Source organism: Solanum stenotomum, chromosome 4 (genome assembly GCF_019186545.1).
Source record: "Solanum stenotomum isolate F172 chromosome 4, ASM1918654v1, whole genome shotgun sequence".
Lineage (NCBI taxonomy): Eukaryota > Viridiplantae > Streptophyta > Magnoliopsida > Solanales > Solanaceae > Solanum > Solanum stenotomum.
The window spans coordinates 5,121,642-5,142,328 of NC_064285.1; the positions used below are offsets into that span (position 1 = coordinate 5,121,642).

At 31.1% G+C, this 20,687-nt stretch overlaps 4 protein-coding genes across 7 annotated transcripts; all 4 read right to left on the reverse strand.

Annotated features, from left to right (window-relative positions):
- Window positions 1–35: 35 nt before the first annotated feature.
- Window positions 36–2,996, reverse strand: LOC125862682 (probable carbohydrate esterase At4g34215). Of its 2 annotated transcripts, XM_049542806.1 has the most exons (3): window positions 2,372–2,996; window positions 893–1,084; window positions 36–129 (listed from the first exon to the last, which is right to left on the reverse strand). In XM_049542806.1, exons 1-3 carry the CDS (start codon window positions 2,990–2,992, stop codon window positions 115–117), a joined length of 828 nt encoding a protein of 275 aa, XP_049398763.1. In that variant the 5' UTR covers window positions 2,993–2,996; the 3' UTR covers window positions 36–114. The 2 variants fall into 2 exon arrangements, with proteins under 2 accessions (XP_049398763.1, XP_049398762.1); XM_049542805.1 differs by lacking the exon at window positions 36–129 and having other exon boundaries at window positions 708–1,084.
- Window positions 2,997–3,465: 469 nt separating this feature from the next.
- On the reverse strand, window positions 3,466–4,783 carry LOC125862874 (probable carbohydrate esterase At4g34215). The gene is made up of 2 exons (XM_049542997.1): window positions 4,233–4,783; window positions 3,466–3,480 (listed from the first exon to the last, which is right to left on the reverse strand). The coding sequence occupies exons 1-2, from the start codon at window positions 4,767–4,769 to the stop codon at window positions 3,466–3,468; spliced, it is 552 nt and encodes a 183-aa protein (XP_049398954.1). The 5' UTR covers window positions 4,770–4,783.
- A 1,606-nt stretch (window positions 4,784–6,389) lies between these two features.
- Window positions 6,390–9,051, reverse strand: LOC125862671 (uncharacterized). Of its 3 annotated transcripts, none has more exons than XM_049542795.1 (3): window positions 8,721–9,035; window positions 7,432–8,182; window positions 6,390–7,047 (listed from the first exon to the last, which is right to left on the reverse strand). In XM_049542795.1, the coding sequence occupies exons 1-3, from the start codon at window positions 8,767–8,769 to the stop codon at window positions 6,531–6,533; spliced, it is 1,317 nt and encodes a 438-aa protein (XP_049398752.1). In that variant the 5' UTR covers window positions 8,770–9,035; the 3' UTR covers window positions 6,390–6,530. The 3 variants fall into 3 exon arrangements, with proteins under 3 accessions (XP_049398752.1, XP_049398750.1, XP_049398753.1); XM_049542793.1 differs by having other exon boundaries at window positions 6,394–7,047; window positions 7,432–8,189; window positions 8,721–9,051; XM_049542796.1 differs by having other exon boundaries at window positions 6,697–7,033; window positions 7,432–8,189; window positions 8,721–9,051.
- A 9,657-nt stretch (window positions 9,052–18,708) lies between these two features.
- Window positions 18,709–20,298, reverse strand: LOC125862679 (uncharacterized). Its single transcript, XM_049542802.1, has 2 exons — window positions 19,988–20,298; window positions 18,709–19,862 (listed from the first exon to the last, which is right to left on the reverse strand). The coding sequence occupies exon 2, from the start codon at window positions 19,855–19,857 to the stop codon at window positions 18,862–18,864; it is 996 nt and encodes a 331-aa protein (XP_049398759.1). The 5' UTR covers window positions 19,858–19,862; window positions 19,988–20,298; the 3' UTR covers window positions 18,709–18,861.
- Window positions 20,299–20,687: the final 389 nt, after the last annotated feature.

Here is a 20,687-nt window from a genome sequence, read left to right on the forward strand (position 1 = left end):
TTTTTTTTTAAAAAATTACCTTTAAATAAACTTCTAAGTTCTAACATACACAACTTTTTCCTTTTCTTCTATACCGAGAAATTAAAGCATATATGCCTTCAACCTCAGGCATGATTAATTAGCATTTTCCTGCCAAATTAAAATCCAATATAACATCAATATACAATGTAAATGCATAAAATGATGAACTAAATATATAAAGTAACTTTTACTCCCTACGTCTCAAATTATATGTTGCTATTTTTTTTTTCGAGATTCAAATTATGGAATTTTAATTAATATTTAAAAATGTATAATCTTTTATAATATTGACATGAGAAAAGTTGTAACTTATCGTAGGATGTATATATATATTTTTTTCATTCAGATTTTGATTCTAACATATTACATGATTCTAATCCAATTATCTTTAGAGATTAGTATAATCGACTCCCAAAAAGAGGAAAGCGATACTTATTTTGAGATAGAAGAAATACTATATTATATATATATATATATATATATATGAAACTCTTTATAATAAGTGTAATTTTGGATTGTGAAAACTGAAAAGTAAAGTAATTAACTTGGTTACGGCTAAATGACCTAATAATAATAAGAAAATCTAAACACAAAACTTAATACTCTATCTATTTGAATTTAGTTGTCTTATTTTTTTTACTCTTTATTTTCAAACTTTCGACATGATATGTTTAAAAATCATAAGATTAAATGATATTTTGATACATTCCACATATCTTGAATTTAAGACCATAAGATTAATTCAAAAGTCATTTGTACTTCTTAAAACTCCGTATCAAATTAGAACCAGACAAACAAATTGAAACGGAGGGAAGTAGTGATCTTTTGGGCACATAAATTACTAGTTTGAATTTGAAGAGGGGAGAAACACCCTTTGAGTTTGAAGGAAGGCATTAGCCAGCATCTTCCCAAGCTGGACTTGTGCTGGAGTTGTAAGATGCAACAAATCTGGCCCAATTGGAAGCCCTTTAGCATCTACACATCTCACATTTGGAAGATTAATTCCCAATTGAGCTTTTCTAATCACTTCCATATATGGCCCTGGTGCTGTTGCCAATGCCACCTACACCCACAATAACCAACACAATTACTCAAAGTCTTTATAGTTTGACTGTGCATGACGTTTGCTTCCGTTTGGCTATAGATTCTGAAGTTGAAACTTAAAGATTCGAGTTTCTGTAGTTGTGAGTTTTTGAACTTGAAATTATATCTGGACATACATTTTACTTTGAAAAAAATTAAAATTTTGTAAAAGAAAGTGAAAATTTCTCCAAAAAATTAGATGAAAATATTTGAATACTAGATTTTTGAAATCTGATCAAGTTTCATGGTCAAACATATATTTAAGGTAATTTTTCAAAATTTGATTCAAAATTTATAGTCACACGCTAACTAACAATATATAAAAGACTTTTGAATTATATAATAACGGATAGGAGTGTTCACGAGTCGGTTTGGATCGGTTATTGGTCAAAACCAAAACCAAACCAACTTAATTGGTTTTAAAATTATCAAAACCAAACCAAACCAAATATAATATACATTTATCGATTTGGTGGTTATCGGTTTTGGTTTGGTTTGGTTTGGTTATTCGGTTATTAACCATATACAAAAATAAAAGAAACAATTCATTCAAAATGTGAAAAAAATGACAATAATCCATTCAAAACGAAAAATAGTTAGAATGACTTAAATTACTGAACTTTCGATCACTAAATTTACTATCAATAAAGCTTTAAAATTCACTATATTGGCCTAGAAGGAAGAGACAATAACATTTTCAGTACCACAAAGAATTGTCATAGACACTCATTTAATAAATGTTTCATCTTGGGAATTTTTGTTTTCAATAAGTAAATTATAAAGAAATTTTAATGAAAATATGTATAAGATTTTTTAAATTGTTTATAAAAATAATATATTAAGTATGTATATTAATAAAATATATGTGTATAATTCATCGATTCGGTTATTTCTTCGATTTTTCGAATAAAACCATAACCAAACCAAATACTATCGGTTTTCAAAAATCTAAAACCAAACCCAAATAAAATCGGTTTTATTTTATCGATTTGATTCGATTTTTCAATTTGGATCGATTTTTATTCAAACCGTGAACACCCCTAATTGCGGATATTTATATACAAAATATACATCCTTTTATATCGGTCTTTCATTATGTCATATCTAAGGAGGTGCCGTTAAGGGCAAAACAAGAATAGTGGAATTAAAAGCCTACTAAATACTAAAAACGAAACAATCTTTTTAAACAAATTAAAAGAAGAGTAAGACATTTAAATTGAAACAGACAAAATATATAACATAACTTAGTTAAGATTATTTCTATTACCTGAACAATAGGGAGTGTAGGTAGCTCCAAATCTCTACGAACATCTTTAAAGAATTTCTTCAATCTACCTTTATACAATTTAGCATCATCAAGATCAATTGCATCACTCTCCCCTTGGTACCACAACATCCCTCTTATTGTCCCTCCACCTTGTAACGCGACCTTAGTCCTCCTTATCATTTCGTTATAAAGCCATCCACCGCGCACCCATTGAGTAATATTTGTCCCTCCTATCGCGCAGGGGACCAATCCAATCACTCCAATATCCGGGTCATCCATTTTGAGTTCATTAGCAAATGACATACCCGGCCCAACCCCACAAGTTTTATTCACATCTATGTCTTTGTGCAAGGGCTCGTGAGCCTCAACCCATGTAAGTCCTCCGTTGAGTCGGAGGACTGATGGATTGGGCTGACATTCAGGCGGAACAATACCATCCCAAGTCAAATTAACCGTACCTGATGAGCTGGTTTGATTAAAGACTCCACCACGCCCTGACATGTTGCTTTGTCCAGATAAAATGAAAATGTTCTTCGCGATTGAATTACAACCATTGGTTACATTCGCGGTGGCTACCCACCGCGAATGTGACAAAAGCATCAACAATAGAAGGGGAAGCATTTTTTATTTTTATTTTTTTTGTAGAGCATGAATTAAAATTTTAGAAATTAAAGTCTTTCTTATAGACAAAAAAAAGACACTACGACGAAAGCACGGAGTGTTAATTAATTATCACATTAAATAACAGTATTATTGATTTAAGACTACAAGACAAAACCTTTTTTGCTGTACATGTTTCAACAATCAAGTCTTTGACATGCTCGTTGAAAATATACTTAAGTAAATAAAAATTTGTTTTTAAGACAGTAATAAGAACGAGTTGAAATTATTTTTTGTATGAATTTAATCTCAATTATATCCTTATCGTTAATTGATTGACCTAAACTACGAGAAATCGAATAAATTTACCCTCCATATTTTAATTTGATCCTAAATATGTCTTTACTGTTAGTAGACTAACGTAGATTTGCTGTCTGTTTTAATTTGACCCTAAATATGTCCTTATAATTAGTGGATTGCATTAAATTTTCTGACTAAAGTAAGCCGATCTGCAGTAGTTGTAGGAAATAATTTTGGTGAGCATGTGCACAGGTTGGATAGGCACGTGTCAGCTGCAGGTGGGTCCCCGCGTACTTTTCTTTTTTGGTTTCTCATTTGGTGCTTGGTACTCACATTAGAGTCGATTAAATTTGAATTCACACTGAAAAGTTTCATATTAAGAGGTAAAACGCTCTCTAAATGTCAAGTTACGCCTCTCTACTTGGATGTAAAATGTGTAACTTTAAAAGCTCCCCTTAACTTTTTCCATTCTATTATTTTGTATCACAATTTGAACGGATGTTTGATCATGAAAATTAAAAAGGAAATCATTTTATTTGAAATTTTTAAAGTTAAAATTGAAGTTATGGTCCTAGATTGAATTTCATCGACACTCAAATAAATATAGTAACCTTAAATTCAACAATTTCAACAATTTTTTTTATTTTTTATTTTTTTTCGATACATCACGAAAATGAGTAATTAATTAATAAAAAATATGAAAATGACTTTATGCTGAATTTTTAGGTTATATTTTTCATATTTTTGTTGAATTTGTTGAAATTGTTGAATTTAAGGTTACTATATTTATTTGCAAATTTTTGGCGTTAATTTTTTTTTCTTCATATTTTTCCTATTTTTTATTAGTCAATTACTCATTTTCGGGATTTACCAAATTTTTTTTGTTGAAAACGCTTCAGGTAGTTTATTTAAAAGGGAGGTATATCTAGACCTTTTCGAATAGTTTAGAGGTATATTTGACCCTTTTCCCTTTNATTGCATCACTCTCCCCTTGGTACCACAACATCCCTCTTATTGTCCCTCCACCTTGTAACGCGACCTTAGTCCTCCTTATCATTTCGTTATAAAGCCATCCACCGCGCACCCATTGAGTAATATTTGTCCCTCCTATCGCGCAGGGGACCAATCCAATCACTCCAATATCCGGGTCATCCATTTTGAGTTCATTAGCAAATGACATACCCGGCCCAACCCCACAAGTTTTATTCACATCTATGTCTTTGTGCAAGGGCTCGTGAGCCTCAACCCATGTAAGTCCTCCGTTGAGTCGGAGGACTGATGGATTGGGCTGACATTCAGGCGGAACAATACCATCCCAAGTCAAATTAACCGTACCTGATGAGCTGGTTTGATTAAAGACTCCACCACGCCCTGACATGTTGCTTTGTCCAGATAAAATGAAAATGTTCTTCGCGATTGAATTACAACCATTGGTTACATTCGCGGTGGCTACCCACCGCGAATGTGACAAAAGCATCAACAATAGAAGGGGAAGCATTTTTTATTTTTATTTTTTTTGTAGAGCATGGATTAAAATTTTAGAAATTAAAGTCTTTCTTATAGACAAAAAAAAGAGACTACGAGGAAAGCACGGGGTATTAATTAATTATCACATTAAATAACAGTATTATTGATTTAAGACTACAGGACAAAACCTTTTTATCTGCACATGTTTCAACAGTCAAGTCTTTGACATGTTCGTTGAAAATATACTTGAGTAAATAAAAATATGTTTTTAAGACAGCAATAAGAACGAGTTGAAATTATTTTTCGTATGAATTCAATCTCAATTATATCCTTATCGTTAATTGATTGACCTAAACAACGAGAAATCGAATAAATTTACCCTCCATATTTTAATTTGATCCTAAATATGCCTTTACTGTTAGTAGACTAACGTAGATTTGCTGTCTGTTTTAATTTGATCCTAAATATGTCCTTATAATTAGTGGATTGCCATAAATTTTCTGACTAAAGTAAGCAGATCTGCAGTAGTTGTAGGAAATAATTTTGGTGCACATGTGCACAGGTTGGATAGGCACGTGCCAGCTGCAGGTGGGTCCCCACGTACTTTTTTTTTTATTATTTCTCATTTGGTGCTTGGTACTCACATTAGAGTCGATTAAATTTGAATTCGCACCGAAAAATTTTATATTAAGAGGTAAAGCGCTCTCTAAATTTCAAGTTACGCCTCTCTACTTGGATGTAAAATGTGTAATTTTAAAAAGCTCCCCTTAACTTTTTCCATTCTATTATTTTGTATCACAATTTAAACGGATGTTTGATCATGAAAATTTAAAAGGAAATCATTTTCTTTGAAATTTTTAAAGTTAAAGTTGAAGTTATGGTCCTGGATCGAATCTCATCGACACTCAAATTAAAAAGAATTTCCACACGCTTGGGCCATGAAAAAGAATCAGGCCCGCACATGAGGGGTGTGTTGAAAATATCATTAACTATTAAAAGTGTGCTAGCTCTAACAGCTTAAACTTTTAAATGTGATGGTCACACAATTGATCGGGTGCAATTCAAAATGTTTCTTTTCATTTCTTATTCACATCTTAAAACCCTAACGGAGGGTAGAATGTAGACGTAGAATTTTTGTTAAAGACAATATGCTAATCTTCGTCCTGGGTATAGAGATGGCTTTGTTGGAGTACACTTTACCTTTGGATTTTTTTACGTGAATTTAGATTTAGTCAAACCCAATGCAGGCACCAGAAAAACAAAACAAACAAAAATATAAGCTAATATTCATGTCAAATTAGGTTTCAAAACATTTAGCATTTCAAAAACCTATATTGAAACAAAAGAAAAAAAAAAGTTTAGCCCCAAGGACGCTATATTCTGGGAGCCCAAACTATAAGATTGAATAAATTCCCCCAAGGGACCAGAGACATAGTAATATAGAGAAGACAAAATTGTTTCAAGCACCAAAAGAACCGGTACATGTCAAATGACAAGGACTACAAGACTACAAAGAAGAGGACATCTTTCAGAAAGCTACGTTCCTCTAATATGTAATATATATTTGTTACAATGTGATCATTCTTGTTATGCAAAAAATAAAAAAAACTTATGTCAATCCATTAACTATATCAATCTGTATTGTGTGCTTTGTCCTGCATTCTGGTTGTCCATATGTTAATTGAAATATCATTCTAGTCTATGTTCTATTGTCGCGGAATTAGACCTGCTATTAACGTCAGCTTATCTGTCAGTTGCATCATATCAGGTCTATTACTCACTTAAGTACCTCCTATTCAGCAAATTTGGAACTCGTTGGACGACGGTAGATTAATGTCTTGTCATCACCATCCTCAAAATCAAGTTCATCCTCATTGTAGTCCATTTCCTCTACGATTTTTTCATTGTTATAACTCTCTTGGTTTTCGGATGACTTGACTAGTGAATATTGTCCGGTAAGAGATGAAGGATCCAAGCTTAAGAGTTGCATCTCGGATTCAATCAGAGCTTCCATTTGAGCCTTCTCCTTATCCCTTGGATAGGTGCAATAAAGAAAAGAGTAAATAACACAACATAGTGCCATTGGAGTTCCTATTGCAGTGAACAACGCCTTCGCCAATGACGTAGCATTTTCTCTGTCTGTAGAAATACTATCAGCACCTTGAGTTACTGGCATATAACCATAAACATCCTGAGCCAGTAGACCAACAACAGGAGGAGCAAATGATGATAATACGGATTCAAAAGATCGGTCCAGAGCATAGACACTTGTTCGCGCCTTCTCGTGTACTATCTCTGCAAAAATTGGACTGTTGGTGTCTCTTTTAGTACCCTCTGCAGTTTTTTCATGATAAATGCAACAAGTGGACAAACAAGTAGTATTTCTTTTACTTTTTAGGCATAATACATAAATGGACACTCAAACTTGGTCTCAATAACCACTCCAACTTTGACAATGCACATCTAAACACCTCAACTGACAACTAAACACTCCAACCCTACCCCACTCTATCTCGTGGACACCTGGCATTGACGTATCACATCAATTTTTGTAGATGTCTAGATGATCATTTAGTAAGTTGGAGTGTTTACTTGTGTGCTGAGGCCGAGTTTGAGTGTCTGTTTATGTATTACGTCAAGTTTTGACGATGTTAAAACACTATAAAAACAGAGTAAAGTTAATGATCAATTACTTGTTTGTAGCTGGTGCAGTCCAAGATATGAAAAATCCAGACACAAACAAGACCAAACCATGCATGAAAATTGATGAAGGATCATCAGGCAAAGCAAGCAGAAGAATTGCTGCAAGTGGAATAGCTGTTCCTGAGCTTATTTGTGCCAAAATTATCCTTCCACTATTAGGTAAACTTCGCGATAAAACATCTCCCATTCTTCCTCCAAACAAACTCCCAATGGAATCACCAACCACAAACAAACTAAGAAGAATAGCAGTCTCCACATGAGTAAATCCAGTAAGTTCTAACCACATTGGAGCAAATGACAACGCCGACCAAGGGAAAGATCCCATAACACCTTGAGCTACAATAATCTGAAAAGACGGTATCTTTACGACTGATTTTGCTTCTTCAAGTAGACCTTGAACTTCTGATATAAAGGAATAAGAACTTCCATGAACTTTACTACTAGATCTTAGATTATCATCTGGGAAATGAGGATCAGTCGCGAATAAACGAACTAGAATGCCAACAACCACACTAATCAAACCAACAAGATGGAAAGAAAGTCTCCAGCCAGGAATTCTCATGAATGTTATAGGAGCTATCAATAAGGAAACATAACCACCAACAAGTGAACCAATGTTGCTAGTGAATTGCAGCCATCCAAATGCCATTCCGCGGTTATTTTCATCACAAGAGTCAGCTACTAGTGATTGAATAGCAGGTGAAACTATGGCTAATCCAATCCCATTCAAAGCTCTTGACACTGCCAACTTACCAACAAAAAAAGGATGTCATGAATTGCTTAATTTACCTACAACTATATGCATACACTCAGTAGTAGCAGAGCCAGAATTTTCATTAAGGAAATTCAAATATAAAGAAGTAAAGGAATTTCAACATCTATTATATATACGTTAATTAACTTTGATCTTACATATACAGTGTAACTTTAATACGAAGGGAGTTTTGAACCCCCTAGCTCTATCAATGCATACAAGTATAAGTGTCAAACACATAATCAATTTAATCACTTTCTCTGTTTCACTACAATTTAGACATTTCAACTTTCACAAGTACAATAACTTCTACTCTATCCGTTTCATTTTACGTGATGTTTTTTTATTGGATACAGAAGCTTAAGGTGTTAAAGAGAGCAAACATCATATCAAAGCCACGTGTGAATAGTTTAACGAATTTAAATTATCAAAAATAGAACAAGATCAAACTTTTTTGTAACGTCTAGTTTCCAAAACAGAACAAGTGTGTCATATAAACTAAAACAGGAGACAGTAGCACTCTACTTGAAAGAAGGTGGTGGAGAAAGCGACGAGAAATGTAGCTGCAGCCCATAGAAATGCACCATAGGCAATAACATGAGCCCGGTTGTGACGTGCAGCTAGATAAGCCGCGATAGGATAACACGCGGACTGGACCATGGACCGGAAGAGCGTGAGTGAACCTAAACCGGTTGGGTCCGTATGGAGTGCATCTCCAACTTCTTTATAGACTCCTGGTAACAATGACTCATCTGCTTTTTCCATAATACCTGCTAAATTAACTAACACAAGAGTAAGTGTTTCTACCTTCATTTTTTTTCTTGATTTTTGTTATGGACACTATACATTCATGAAGAACAAAAACAAATCAAAATTATTTTACAAATATTTTGGATAACAAATCATTTTAGTTTCTTTTTTTAAGTGTTCAAAGAGAATAGGGCCAGAAATTGGAGACTAGATTAAAAGGTAGTTGAAAAATGATGGTTAGGGAAAAAAGACTAAGTCCCAATTGACTAGGACAAAACAAGATTGCCTCCATTCTAGCAAGCATTATAGGATCCATAGTGTTCTACTTTCCATCAATTGAAGTTGGCTAATTGAATTTATTTTTTTGGGTAAATTGTTACACCTTATGTCTCAAATTAGTTATCACGTTTTGCTTCTCGAGAGTCAGACTGTGTGAACTTTGATCAATATTTTAAAATGTATTTCTTAAATTGAATTGACTTGAGAAAAGATACAACTTGTAGTACTTCTGATATGGTTATTACAACAACAACATATCCAGTGAAATTCCACAAAGTGAGGGTATGGGGAGGATAGAGTGTACGCAGGTCTTACCACTACGTATGACACTACCTACCAAAGGCAGAAAGGTTGTCTCTGAAAGACCCTCGGTTCAAACAAATCAAAACAGTAATTAAAAAAACAGTAGTGGACAAATCAAAGCAGTGTAGAGCATATATGCAAGGAACCGTAACATAACAACAATAGGATGCAATCACCTAAATATAATAAGCCACTTATGATATTTGATACAATAAGTAAAAACCTACATGAATAGGCTAATACTATGACAAACACGATGGTCTATATACCACCAAGTCAAAAACATGAATTGCTAGTACTAAAACAACGCTCAACTAGCTACTAATCTTAGCTTTTATTCTTATTCACGACTTCTCATATCCTCTTATTTAAGGTCATGTCTTTAATATGATTATTGAATATATCCAAATTTTAGTCGTAATATATAGAATTGATCTAATACAATTTTACCTCAAAGATTAATCAAATCAAATCTCAAAAGCAAAACTAAAGGAGGCAATTTTTTTTTCATCTCATCGTGCCATTTGATGAGAACCATCCAATGGCCCCTAACGGAGGCAATTTTTAAAAAATAAATTTTACATCTGTTAAATAACTTGATAACGCTAAAACCTTTTAAATTGTCACGTATAGAAGTTAAGTTAGAAGAATTACAATCTAAATAGTTGTTCAATGGGCATTCTTATACTAAAAATGGACAATGAATGTATAATATAAATGTAGTCGTGTAATAATTTATAGGGGAACTTTTGAATATAGCCACTCAAAAATAGCTTAATTATGCTCCATAGCTATAGTTTGCTAATTACGATTCATAGCTACATGTTATAAGGAGGAGAGTGGTGAGCAAGATTGGGAGAGAGAGGCGAGCGAGAGAGGGCAGACAGTGGGAGAGAGATGAATTGTGTGTTATATCGGTTAGATAATTGTATATATGTAACTAGTATGCATAAATATTTGTTTATCTGGCGAGCGAGATTGGGAGAGGGGGAGAGAGGCGAGCAAGACTGGGAGAGGGAGGAGAGAGGGCAATAATTTGTATAATTCGCATCTTGTTTGTATGATTTGCGGGTACGTTTGTATAATTCACATGTGTTTGTATAATTGAGTAATACAAAGTCTGGAATTATACAAATATGCTAAACTTGAAATAACGAATTGATACAAACATAAACATATGAACTTTAAATAGTTATACAAATTATATTATACAAATTACATTATATAAATTATATTATACAAAATCCAAAAACTATACGTTTATACAAACTTTAAAAAGTTATACAAAAAAATATTGAATATATATGGTGATAAAACTGAAGAATCAAAGGAAATCACCATCATATACAAATACAAACCATCATATACAAATACAAATCAAACGAAGAATTGTTAGTTACGAATTATACAAATGTGGTGAATTATACAAACGTCACTAATTATACAAACTCAAAGTCAGCCCACATAATTAATGGTTAATGTTAGTTGCGTGTTGTAATTATAGCAAACTATTGCTTTGATGACTAATTAAGTAGTATAAATTTGCTTAACCGCATCATTTTCCCTAATTTTTATAGTCCAATTTTTTAAAATAAACATAAATTCGATTGGCTATTTAGGTAAAGATGAAGTTAAGCTTGGATAATAATATTACTAGACTTTTGTACATGAGTCATAAGACCCTTCCATCATATTTTATATTTCATAATATATATGCTATTTGATTTTAAAATTTCAGAACCAATCAGTAAGAACTGATTTTTTTTTCATATATATATAGAGAGAACCTTTGCAGCGTGTAAAATTAATTACTCGTTAAATAGAAAAAAAAGATATAAAGGCTCATATTATTCATATAGCTCGTAGTAAATGGCAAAATCTTTTCAGAAGATATGGAATCTAACAGAAATGACCTCTGAAATCCTATGGAATTTAGACACAAGTTGAGGACTGCATATAGACTTTAATTGTACTTTTTCGTCTCAAAATAAGTGTTTTTGATAAAAATAATATTTTGTCCGAAAACAAGTACTATTTTTGAAATTTAAGAAAAAAATTAGTAATATATGATCTCCATACTCCATCTTTGTTGTAGTATTCAATTTTCAAGAGACATTTATTATATAATGACAGTTTAATAAATTACATATTGTATATATTTATTAATTTCTCAATGAATGTGATATTTGTTTAGGTGATATCATTTTGGAGCGGAAGGAGTAGTTTCTTATTCCTATTCTTATGATGATTAAAGAGAATTTCAATTTTATGCTTCTTCTTTTTTTATAATTGTGTTGTCGAGCCAATTTATGCTCATCTTGATGAATTTTATTTTATGGAATATATGTCACCTTCCAAACTACTTATATCATCAGGTAAAACTCTATCCACTAAGGCTGGCTAGAACTAGAAATGAAAAAAGTAAGTATCACCTAAGGAGCACGAAACACTGCTTTCCTCCTTTCTTTCTCTCCCTCCCCTCCCCTCCCCCATCTTTTTTTTTTTTTTTGAAATTAACACTTTTTGATTTCTAAAATAATTTCACCTGTTTAACCATAAATGTTTGAAGTCGATTGTTGTCGGTATATACTCATTGCATAATAAATATATAATGAATAATGTATATATACACTAATTATATTATATAATAATTATACACGGTGAATAAAATTTATTAAAGTAATTAAAAAGACTAGAGTTATTTTATGATGGAATATATCTAGACTGAAAAAGAAGAAGAATATAAGCTAAACCTTATTGTATTGAATATATTGTTGTTAAACTAAACCTTAAATTCATTTGTATAAAGTAATTCACTAGGAATTCTCGCTTAAATTGCTAACTACCAACAAATGGTGTGGTGAAGTGATAAGTACTCTTTCATCCTTAATTATATCCTTTTGGATACGAAGTCGTCTTTATTAGAAAATACTATATTGGTGTGAATCCAAATTTAGTCAGACTCTAATATGAATATGTAATACCAGATGGGAAATCAAAAGTAATAATTGCCAATGAAGAAAGGATCTTATTGAACAAGTCATATATAAATGAACCAAACATTTGGAAGAAAATAAAAATAAAAATAAAAGTTTGTGGACCACCAATAATATTGAAAACTCAACCAATTATATAGAGTTTTAGGTTTGATGATATTGTGGTCATAATATTGCTAGATATCAAATTGCAAAAATGTGGCAAAGGTGGGATCACAACTTTAATCGATAACATGCTTCGAGAGCTGCCAAACAAGAAATTGATAAGATAGACATATAGAGACTTCACAAAATAGGGCCTACTATTAGGTTGGAATTATTCACAATCTCTATTTGCTTTGATATCATGTTAAAGTATGTAATTATTTTATTTGAAAATTTATGTTATTTAAGAAAGTGCATATATATCACTACTACGAATTAGCTACGAACTTTATCGCTGATCTGTCGTTATTTCGCTCGTAGCTAATGAAAATCTGTCGTTAAGTAAAATTAACGAAGAATTTTATTATTTAGCTACAAAATATGTATGTTGCTAAATCATGTTTTTTTAGTAGGTAGCAGGATTGTACTAAATTAGAAAATCTTGTATTCTATCAGTTGCATTTTATATAATACTCTTTTATTTTTTTGTTCGTTCGAAACAATTGACATATTGTATTCTATCAATTGCATTTTATATAATACTCTTTCACTTTTTTGTTCATTAGAAACAATTGACATGTTGTATTCTATCAATTGCAATTTATATAATACTCTTTCACTTCTTTGTTCGTTCGGAACAATTGACATATTTTTTTTTGTATATTTATAAACTCATTTGTATTAACCTTCCCGTTAGTACTTTTAATAACGACTTATATAAATGACCTAACATGTCATAGAGTAAATTAACCTCAACATTATAAATTATATGTGGTATGTTTCACAAATTAATTTTGGGAGGGAGGGGGATCTTTCACATAAATAGTCGAACAAATTAAGAATAAAAAAAATAATAGAATAAATTTATTGTTTTTTTTTCTAATCAATATATATTGATTATATATCTATGATTATACACATATTATATATAAATTATACATATATTATATATTCATCAGCTTTTCAAATTAATTCTTCATTATTTTTTTTTAAAATTTCGAATCTAGTCAAACATCGTTAAATTGTGAATAATATAATTGATGGAATTTCTAATCAAAGTAAAATATTATTCTTCATAGCTCTTGGGATCTTGCATGTGGAGTGTTCTAGAATACAACCTTACTAAATTTGTTGTGGATAACGTCTATATCCTGTCAATATGTTATCTATGGCTAGGCCCAAAACAAACGAGAATGGTTTGGATCAAAATCATGATCGAACATGACATTTATTTGTTGAGCTTAATTAAGAAATAAAGTTACATCCCAAAACAAACAAGGATGGTTGGGTCAAATACATGATCGAATATATATTACATCTTTACAATCAATACAATATTACTAATTCTTCCTCGAACATTTGCATTGAGGGAAAAGAATATAAGAAACCTTCGAATATTCTTTCTAATTGCAAAATGTTTTCTTATTTACATTTAGTAAGTTTTTTAATTTTAACATTTGACGAATAAAATCACAAAATTTTAATTTAAGAGCATAAAATTTTAGAATATTTTTTAAAATTTTGTGTCTAATCAAATTAAGTTGTATGTAGTACTAATTGTTAATTAATAAGTCTAATATTGGTGTTGGTCCAAAGTCTATTTCTCCATCCCACATGTTTATATATTTTAAACAACTTTTGGGCTCACATGCCGCAATGATGTTTCATTTTGATTTGTTCTAAAGGGCCCCCCATACCCACCCTTCCATGGCACCCCAACCTAAACACCTAGGTGTATGATTCGACCTAGATTAGTCAGTGATTTTAATATTGATTCTGGACAGCGAATGAAAAATAATTTTAGAAAACACTCTATATAATATTAATAATTTAGCAAATGAGTTAACAGGATTGATATTGTCATGTACCAAGAAAAAGGAATATACTTGTTAGTAAAAGAAAATAAAAAGAGTATGATGGTAAAAAAAGACAAATATTTGTAGTTTTTTCGCTATGATTATAACTGAGGATACTATTAAAATATAATTATTTGTAAATATTAATACTTGAAATTTATAACGTGGATGACATTAACGATGATGGCCGTTTATTTTTATATATAATATATGTCTTATAATAGAAGATTTATTTTACAAAAAGTATATATCTAAATGTCATTATTAATATAAATAGAATATTATTGTAAAAAATTAAAATATAACATAAAACGTTGATTTAAAAAAACTCACGCTATTATAAAGAAATAATGTTATAATAAAGATTTGACTAGATCTATTAATGATTCATTCAGTTTAACGAAAATAAAATTTTAAAATTATGAAAGAATTTTCTTCATAATTAATTTAATTAGCAATATTCTTTAAAGTGAGCTGGGGCAGCTGTTGTATAGTAGAAGATTCTTCTTCTTTTAATAATATAAACTTTGGTGCATTCATCTTCCCTTTCCCATAATCACGGACGTAACGTAGGGTAGGAAACTGGCTATGATCTGCCACGATTTTTTTTATCTGATGTTCGATATTCATATTATTCAAGGCTCGAATACAAAATCTTTAATTAAAAAAGGAAATATCGTAAATTATACCATCACAACTCATAATCAAGGACGAAGTTAGGTAGGATCGAATTGAAGGGCTTCATTCAAACCCCTTTCAGTAAAAAAAAAATATATATTATGATTAACTTTTTTTTAATGTACATATATGTTGAACCCTCTTCAACTTATTCTTCTTATGTTTTACTCGTTTATACTTCGAATTTTTCTTAGTGAAAATACTAACTATGTCGATGTTCATATTAGTACGATTTAATATATCAATCATGCATAATATAAAGACGAACCTAATACTACGTGAAAAGACTATATTTAAAACTTTTTCATTATTACGATTGCCCTTTCAAGAAATTAATCATGTCTATGCTCATGTAAAGTTTTTTAATTTTTTTCTTTCTTTTTTGAAATTTTAAAAAGTAAAAGTAGATGTAACAGGTAGAGGAGAATGAGGGTTGGATGACGGGGAGAAGATGTAGAGCTTGGTCATGCTTTATCTAGTTAGAAATCATTGGGATAAATACGTATCTGTATCGAAGTTCGGCTAAATTTAAATTCATCTATTTCATAATAAAAGATAAAACGTTTTCTAGTAGAAGTGCATCTTTAACTAGGGAGACTCGATCCACAGACCTTTGATTAAGGGTATTGAAGGAGTATTTACCATTAATCAATATAGTAACTAACTATAATCTCATGTCCTTCTTTACTTAATCCCTCTGTCCCTATTTACTTGTTCACTTTTCCTTTTATAGTTGTTCTTAATTATTATTTACTTGTCCATTTTGACAAATCAAGAAAGGACCAAATAAAAATTCCTATTATACCTCAATTAATTACTTTGAAAAAGGTAGAACTTTTTGCAAATATTAAATTTTTAATTCATCCACTTCATAATTAATAGGGGTAAAATGGTAAACTCACTATGTTAATAATTGTTTTCTTAATAGGTGTGTCAATTCAAAAGTGGACAAGTAATTAGGGATAGAGGGAGTATCAATTATACTAAAAATCAAAATAGATATCTAATTTACTTGTTCAATTTAAAAAATCAAGAGATAATTTATCATTTTTTTTAATTTTTATCTAATTATTAACTATAATTAGATAAATAAAAATAAACTAAAAGAGTAGTAAATTAATTATTACAATATCTTATTAAGTACTAGTAAGTGCTTGCTTACAATAATTTCTATAAGTGACTAGATTGTATTACTCCTTTGTTCCGGTTTATGTACTATATATATTTATATAGTATAGTATAAGACTATCTTCTTATTAGTTCATACATTTCAATATTTGAAAGCATCTAACTATAAACTTCTCATTCTATATAATCACACAAATAGCGATAGAATCAGAATTTAAAATTTATGTGACCAATAACGACCTCATATTAACATATACAATCAATAATAATTGCCATGGATCCCCAATAACATATACATGAGATATATCTAAATATAAAAGATATTTGATTCACGTGCACCTATGGACAANTTCATACATTTCAATATTTGAAAGCATCTAACTATAAACTTCTCATTCTATATAATCACACAAATAGCGATAGAATTAGAATTTAAAATTTATGTGACCAATAACGACCTCATATTAACATATACAATCAATAATAATTGCCATGGATCCACAATAACATATACATGAGATATATCTAAATATAAAAGATATTTGATTCACATGCACCTATGAACAATATTCTATATTCGTCATCGCACACATTGTTATGACATGTTGTGCAGGCCACGTACAAAAGTATTACAATATTTAAAATCACAATTTTTAAAATTAATATTGTTTTACTTAGCGAAATTTGATGAGTTAAGCTACATTACATGAATTATAACTACTTTTTTTAAAACATCAATCTTGGCATAGAATTCAATTTTCTTTTAGCAAGAGACATAGTAACTAAGAATTGGCCAAAGGACACAAGTTAGATAGAGATGGTTTTTTTTTTTGTTTTTTTCTATAATAAGAAACAATAATCATAATTGCTAAAAGCCAGATTATTATTATTATTATGTAAAAGGGGCCACCATGATTCAATAGAGTGTTTCATATGTCACACCATCCTTTCAAAAGGTTCTATAAATTAACTCTCCACAAATAAATAAATTTCTATTGATTAATCATATCTATCAATTTTACTTTGCTTTTTTGCCCCCTCCCATTCCCCAAGATTTCACTATCATTGGTATTTTGAACTTAGAAATTATGACACACTCATTTTAACCCCTCAAATTTCCTAATATCTTCTACTCTCTTTGTCCGTATTTATTTTTTCATGTTTGACTTGAAACGCTTTTGTAATAAATAAATAATAATTTTATTATATTTTATTTTGTTTTTGAACTTCTATAAAATTCTATAGTGAAGAAAGGATGGATTTTTATTTAAAAAGTTTTTCATGTTTTAAGCGATCGAAGTCATTAGGTCGAAGACATATCTGTTTGTCTGATCGTCACGTATTACGTCACCTCTCGGCATGCCGCAAGATGTCAGGAGGGGCGGAAGCTGGCCTCCCGTGCACCCTGAGCGCACGGCTGGCCATTTTAAATTTTGTTGTGGTTTGTGTTTAAAATTCAAAACCAAAGGAATAACCATTTAATCTTCCTCCATTATGTTTCAAAATAGAGTATTGATTGAAGTGTAATTGATGATTGGGTCTACCTTTATAGGAATTAAAAACTTTCTTAATCCAAGAGTTAATTCAACATCATTATGAGGTCATATAAAACGACAAAATATGTTTCATGATTAATGGAACCTAACAATAACGACACCTCCACAATTTAAAAAGCAATGAAAAATACCTCAATGATGATAGCAAGAACAAGCTAAGAAGATGATGATATAATGGAAGTTTTTTTTACTCCGGACGGAAATATTTTTTGATTTTTATTATGTTGGTAAAATAAATTGAAAAATACTTTCATAAGGAAAATGACTTCTTTAGTGAAAATAGAGAAAATGAATTCTACAAATTAAATTTCACATTGACTGCGTCCTTCCACTCTCTAACACATCTCCTCTCCACCCTGACCACCCTTATAGCCCATCCCTACTACTCCACACTCTCCACTCCCGCACTTCCACCTTCCATAGTATTTATCTATATTATTATATATAAATATTTTTATGATAATATTTTTATACTTACATATCAAACACAGTAAAAGAAAAAGGCTTAGAACCCACTTATTTTTTTTAGAAAAATACATTTTCCTTTCTTACGAATAATTGACGATATTTGAAATAACTATTATTTGCTATTCAATTGAAATCTCATAAGAGAAGAAAACTTTTAACGTGGGTCGGCGTATTGTAACACACCCTAAAATTCTGTCAATCATCATAAAGAAGTACTCCTAGTAAAATCTATGTCATACTAACATGTGCATACATCATAATGCTATACAATTAAACAAAATAAACCATATTAAACAAATAACCAAGATGAACAACGTCATCAATGAATTCTCCACATACTTGATCATAGTAAACATTGTCCATAACATTAATCTAAGACTAAAAAACTAATTAATTAGGATCAATCAAATCATCTAAAGATGATTGAATTCTCATGTTGAAGAAGCTTGAACAATTCAATAATATAAATATCCACCAACATGAATGTTGTGAATAATTAGTACTACCACTATATATTCCCATCAAACAATAATCTTGAAATGTTCCTATCTTTTCTTGATTGTTCTTGATCTCCACCAAATGTCCCACATTGATCAAATCCACCAAGATTTGCACTAATTTTCTCATGATGGTTCATCCCCATTTCATCCAAATGAGATGGAATTGTACTAGTTAATGACTTATTAATTTGATCAAATGTGGAAGCATTTGTATTATTTGTAGCACCAACTATGCTATTATTTGTTGGCATTATTAATGTATCATGATTATTAATCATGCTAGAACTCAAAAAGTGTGGCATAAATTGAGAATTTTGAACCTTTTGTGTAGATGGCCTAAGAGTATAATTAAGAGGTCCCAAATTATCCATATGCGCTGATCTTTTCATGGCTGAGCTAGCGGTTGAGAAAAGATCAAAGCGACGAGTGTAGGCAGAACCTGTAAATGGTGTCGTTGGGATCCCAGTAAATTCTTGAACCATTTGTCGAAAATTTGTAGTGTCTGTGGTGAGGACAGTTGTTGGGGCACGCCTCGATGCCCTACTTCTTTTTCTTGGATTTTTTCCCATATTAGGTTGAACAATGGAGGGGTTTATTGGTATTGTAGGAGAATCATAGTATGGAGCTTGGTGATGATGATGATGAGGAGGAGGAGGAAGATTTGGTGATATTGGGGATGTTAAGTTTCCAAAGTTGTTGAAATTATTGTTAGGGTGATGATTAGATCTTGTAATGTCTTTAGGCCAAATAAGATCATTGTTGTATGGAACATTTGTTGAATCATGAAAATTGGAGTTGAAATTTTGTGTGTCATGAGGATTAAAGAGAGAGGGTTGTTGAGAATGAAATTGTGGTAATAATGGATGATCACTTGATGAGATTGAACCAAAATGGTTTGAAGAATTCAAGAAAGTTGATATTGGTGATGCTCCATGATGTACTGAATCATATTCTTGATCATCACCACTTGAAGATTGTACACTACCACTATTGCAAGAATCCATGTCTCCTATTAGAAAAAAAAAAGTTGAAAATTAGTTTGGTGAAAGAAAAGAAGAAATGGGATTCTTAAAAAGAGATTGATCTAAGAAAGGAATATGAAAAAGTGAGTTAAGAGGAAAGTTTTACACCTACCTTATATCTTGAAAGATCTACAAAATTAATAGTTAACTTAACAAACTTGTCCTTTGCCTCTTATTCATGGACCACTAGGTATTAAGGTTATTTTCACACACGTTTGATTAGAAAGAAAAGAAAAAATCAAACATGATGGTTGTTTAAAGTGTAGAGATTTGAGAGTTGTTGGATCATATGTTTTCTTGTAAGATCTTGTATTAGGGTTTTGGAATAATGAAAGGAAAGAGAGGAGAAGAAAAGAGAGAAAAAGATTGTAAATGCTTTAAGAAGGGTTCTAAAAGAGAGGCATACAAGGCAATAAAGCTTGGATCAATTTATGTTTTCCACTCACTCAAAAGAGAAACATGAAGAGGGGGGGGGGGGGGGGGGGGGGGGGGGGGGGGGGGGGGGGGGGGGGGGGTAGATGGGGTCTCCATTGGAAGGAAGCTTTAAGGGTAAGTGTGAAAATGAGAAAAAATGAAAACAAGAAAAGTGTCATGGAAATGAATGGAAGAAAAATATGTGCATACTATATTAAAAATATCTTTGAGTAATTTTAATCAACCGGTGTCATTTTTGTATAAAGTTATCCTTTAGGGTAAAATGTGGATTTTAAACTAAATATTATTTGATATATATAAATGTGACTCCAGTGTTTTAAAAGGCGGGGTATGAGGTGAGGTGTTTTATACAATACGGGGCGAGGTGTAAGCTTCAA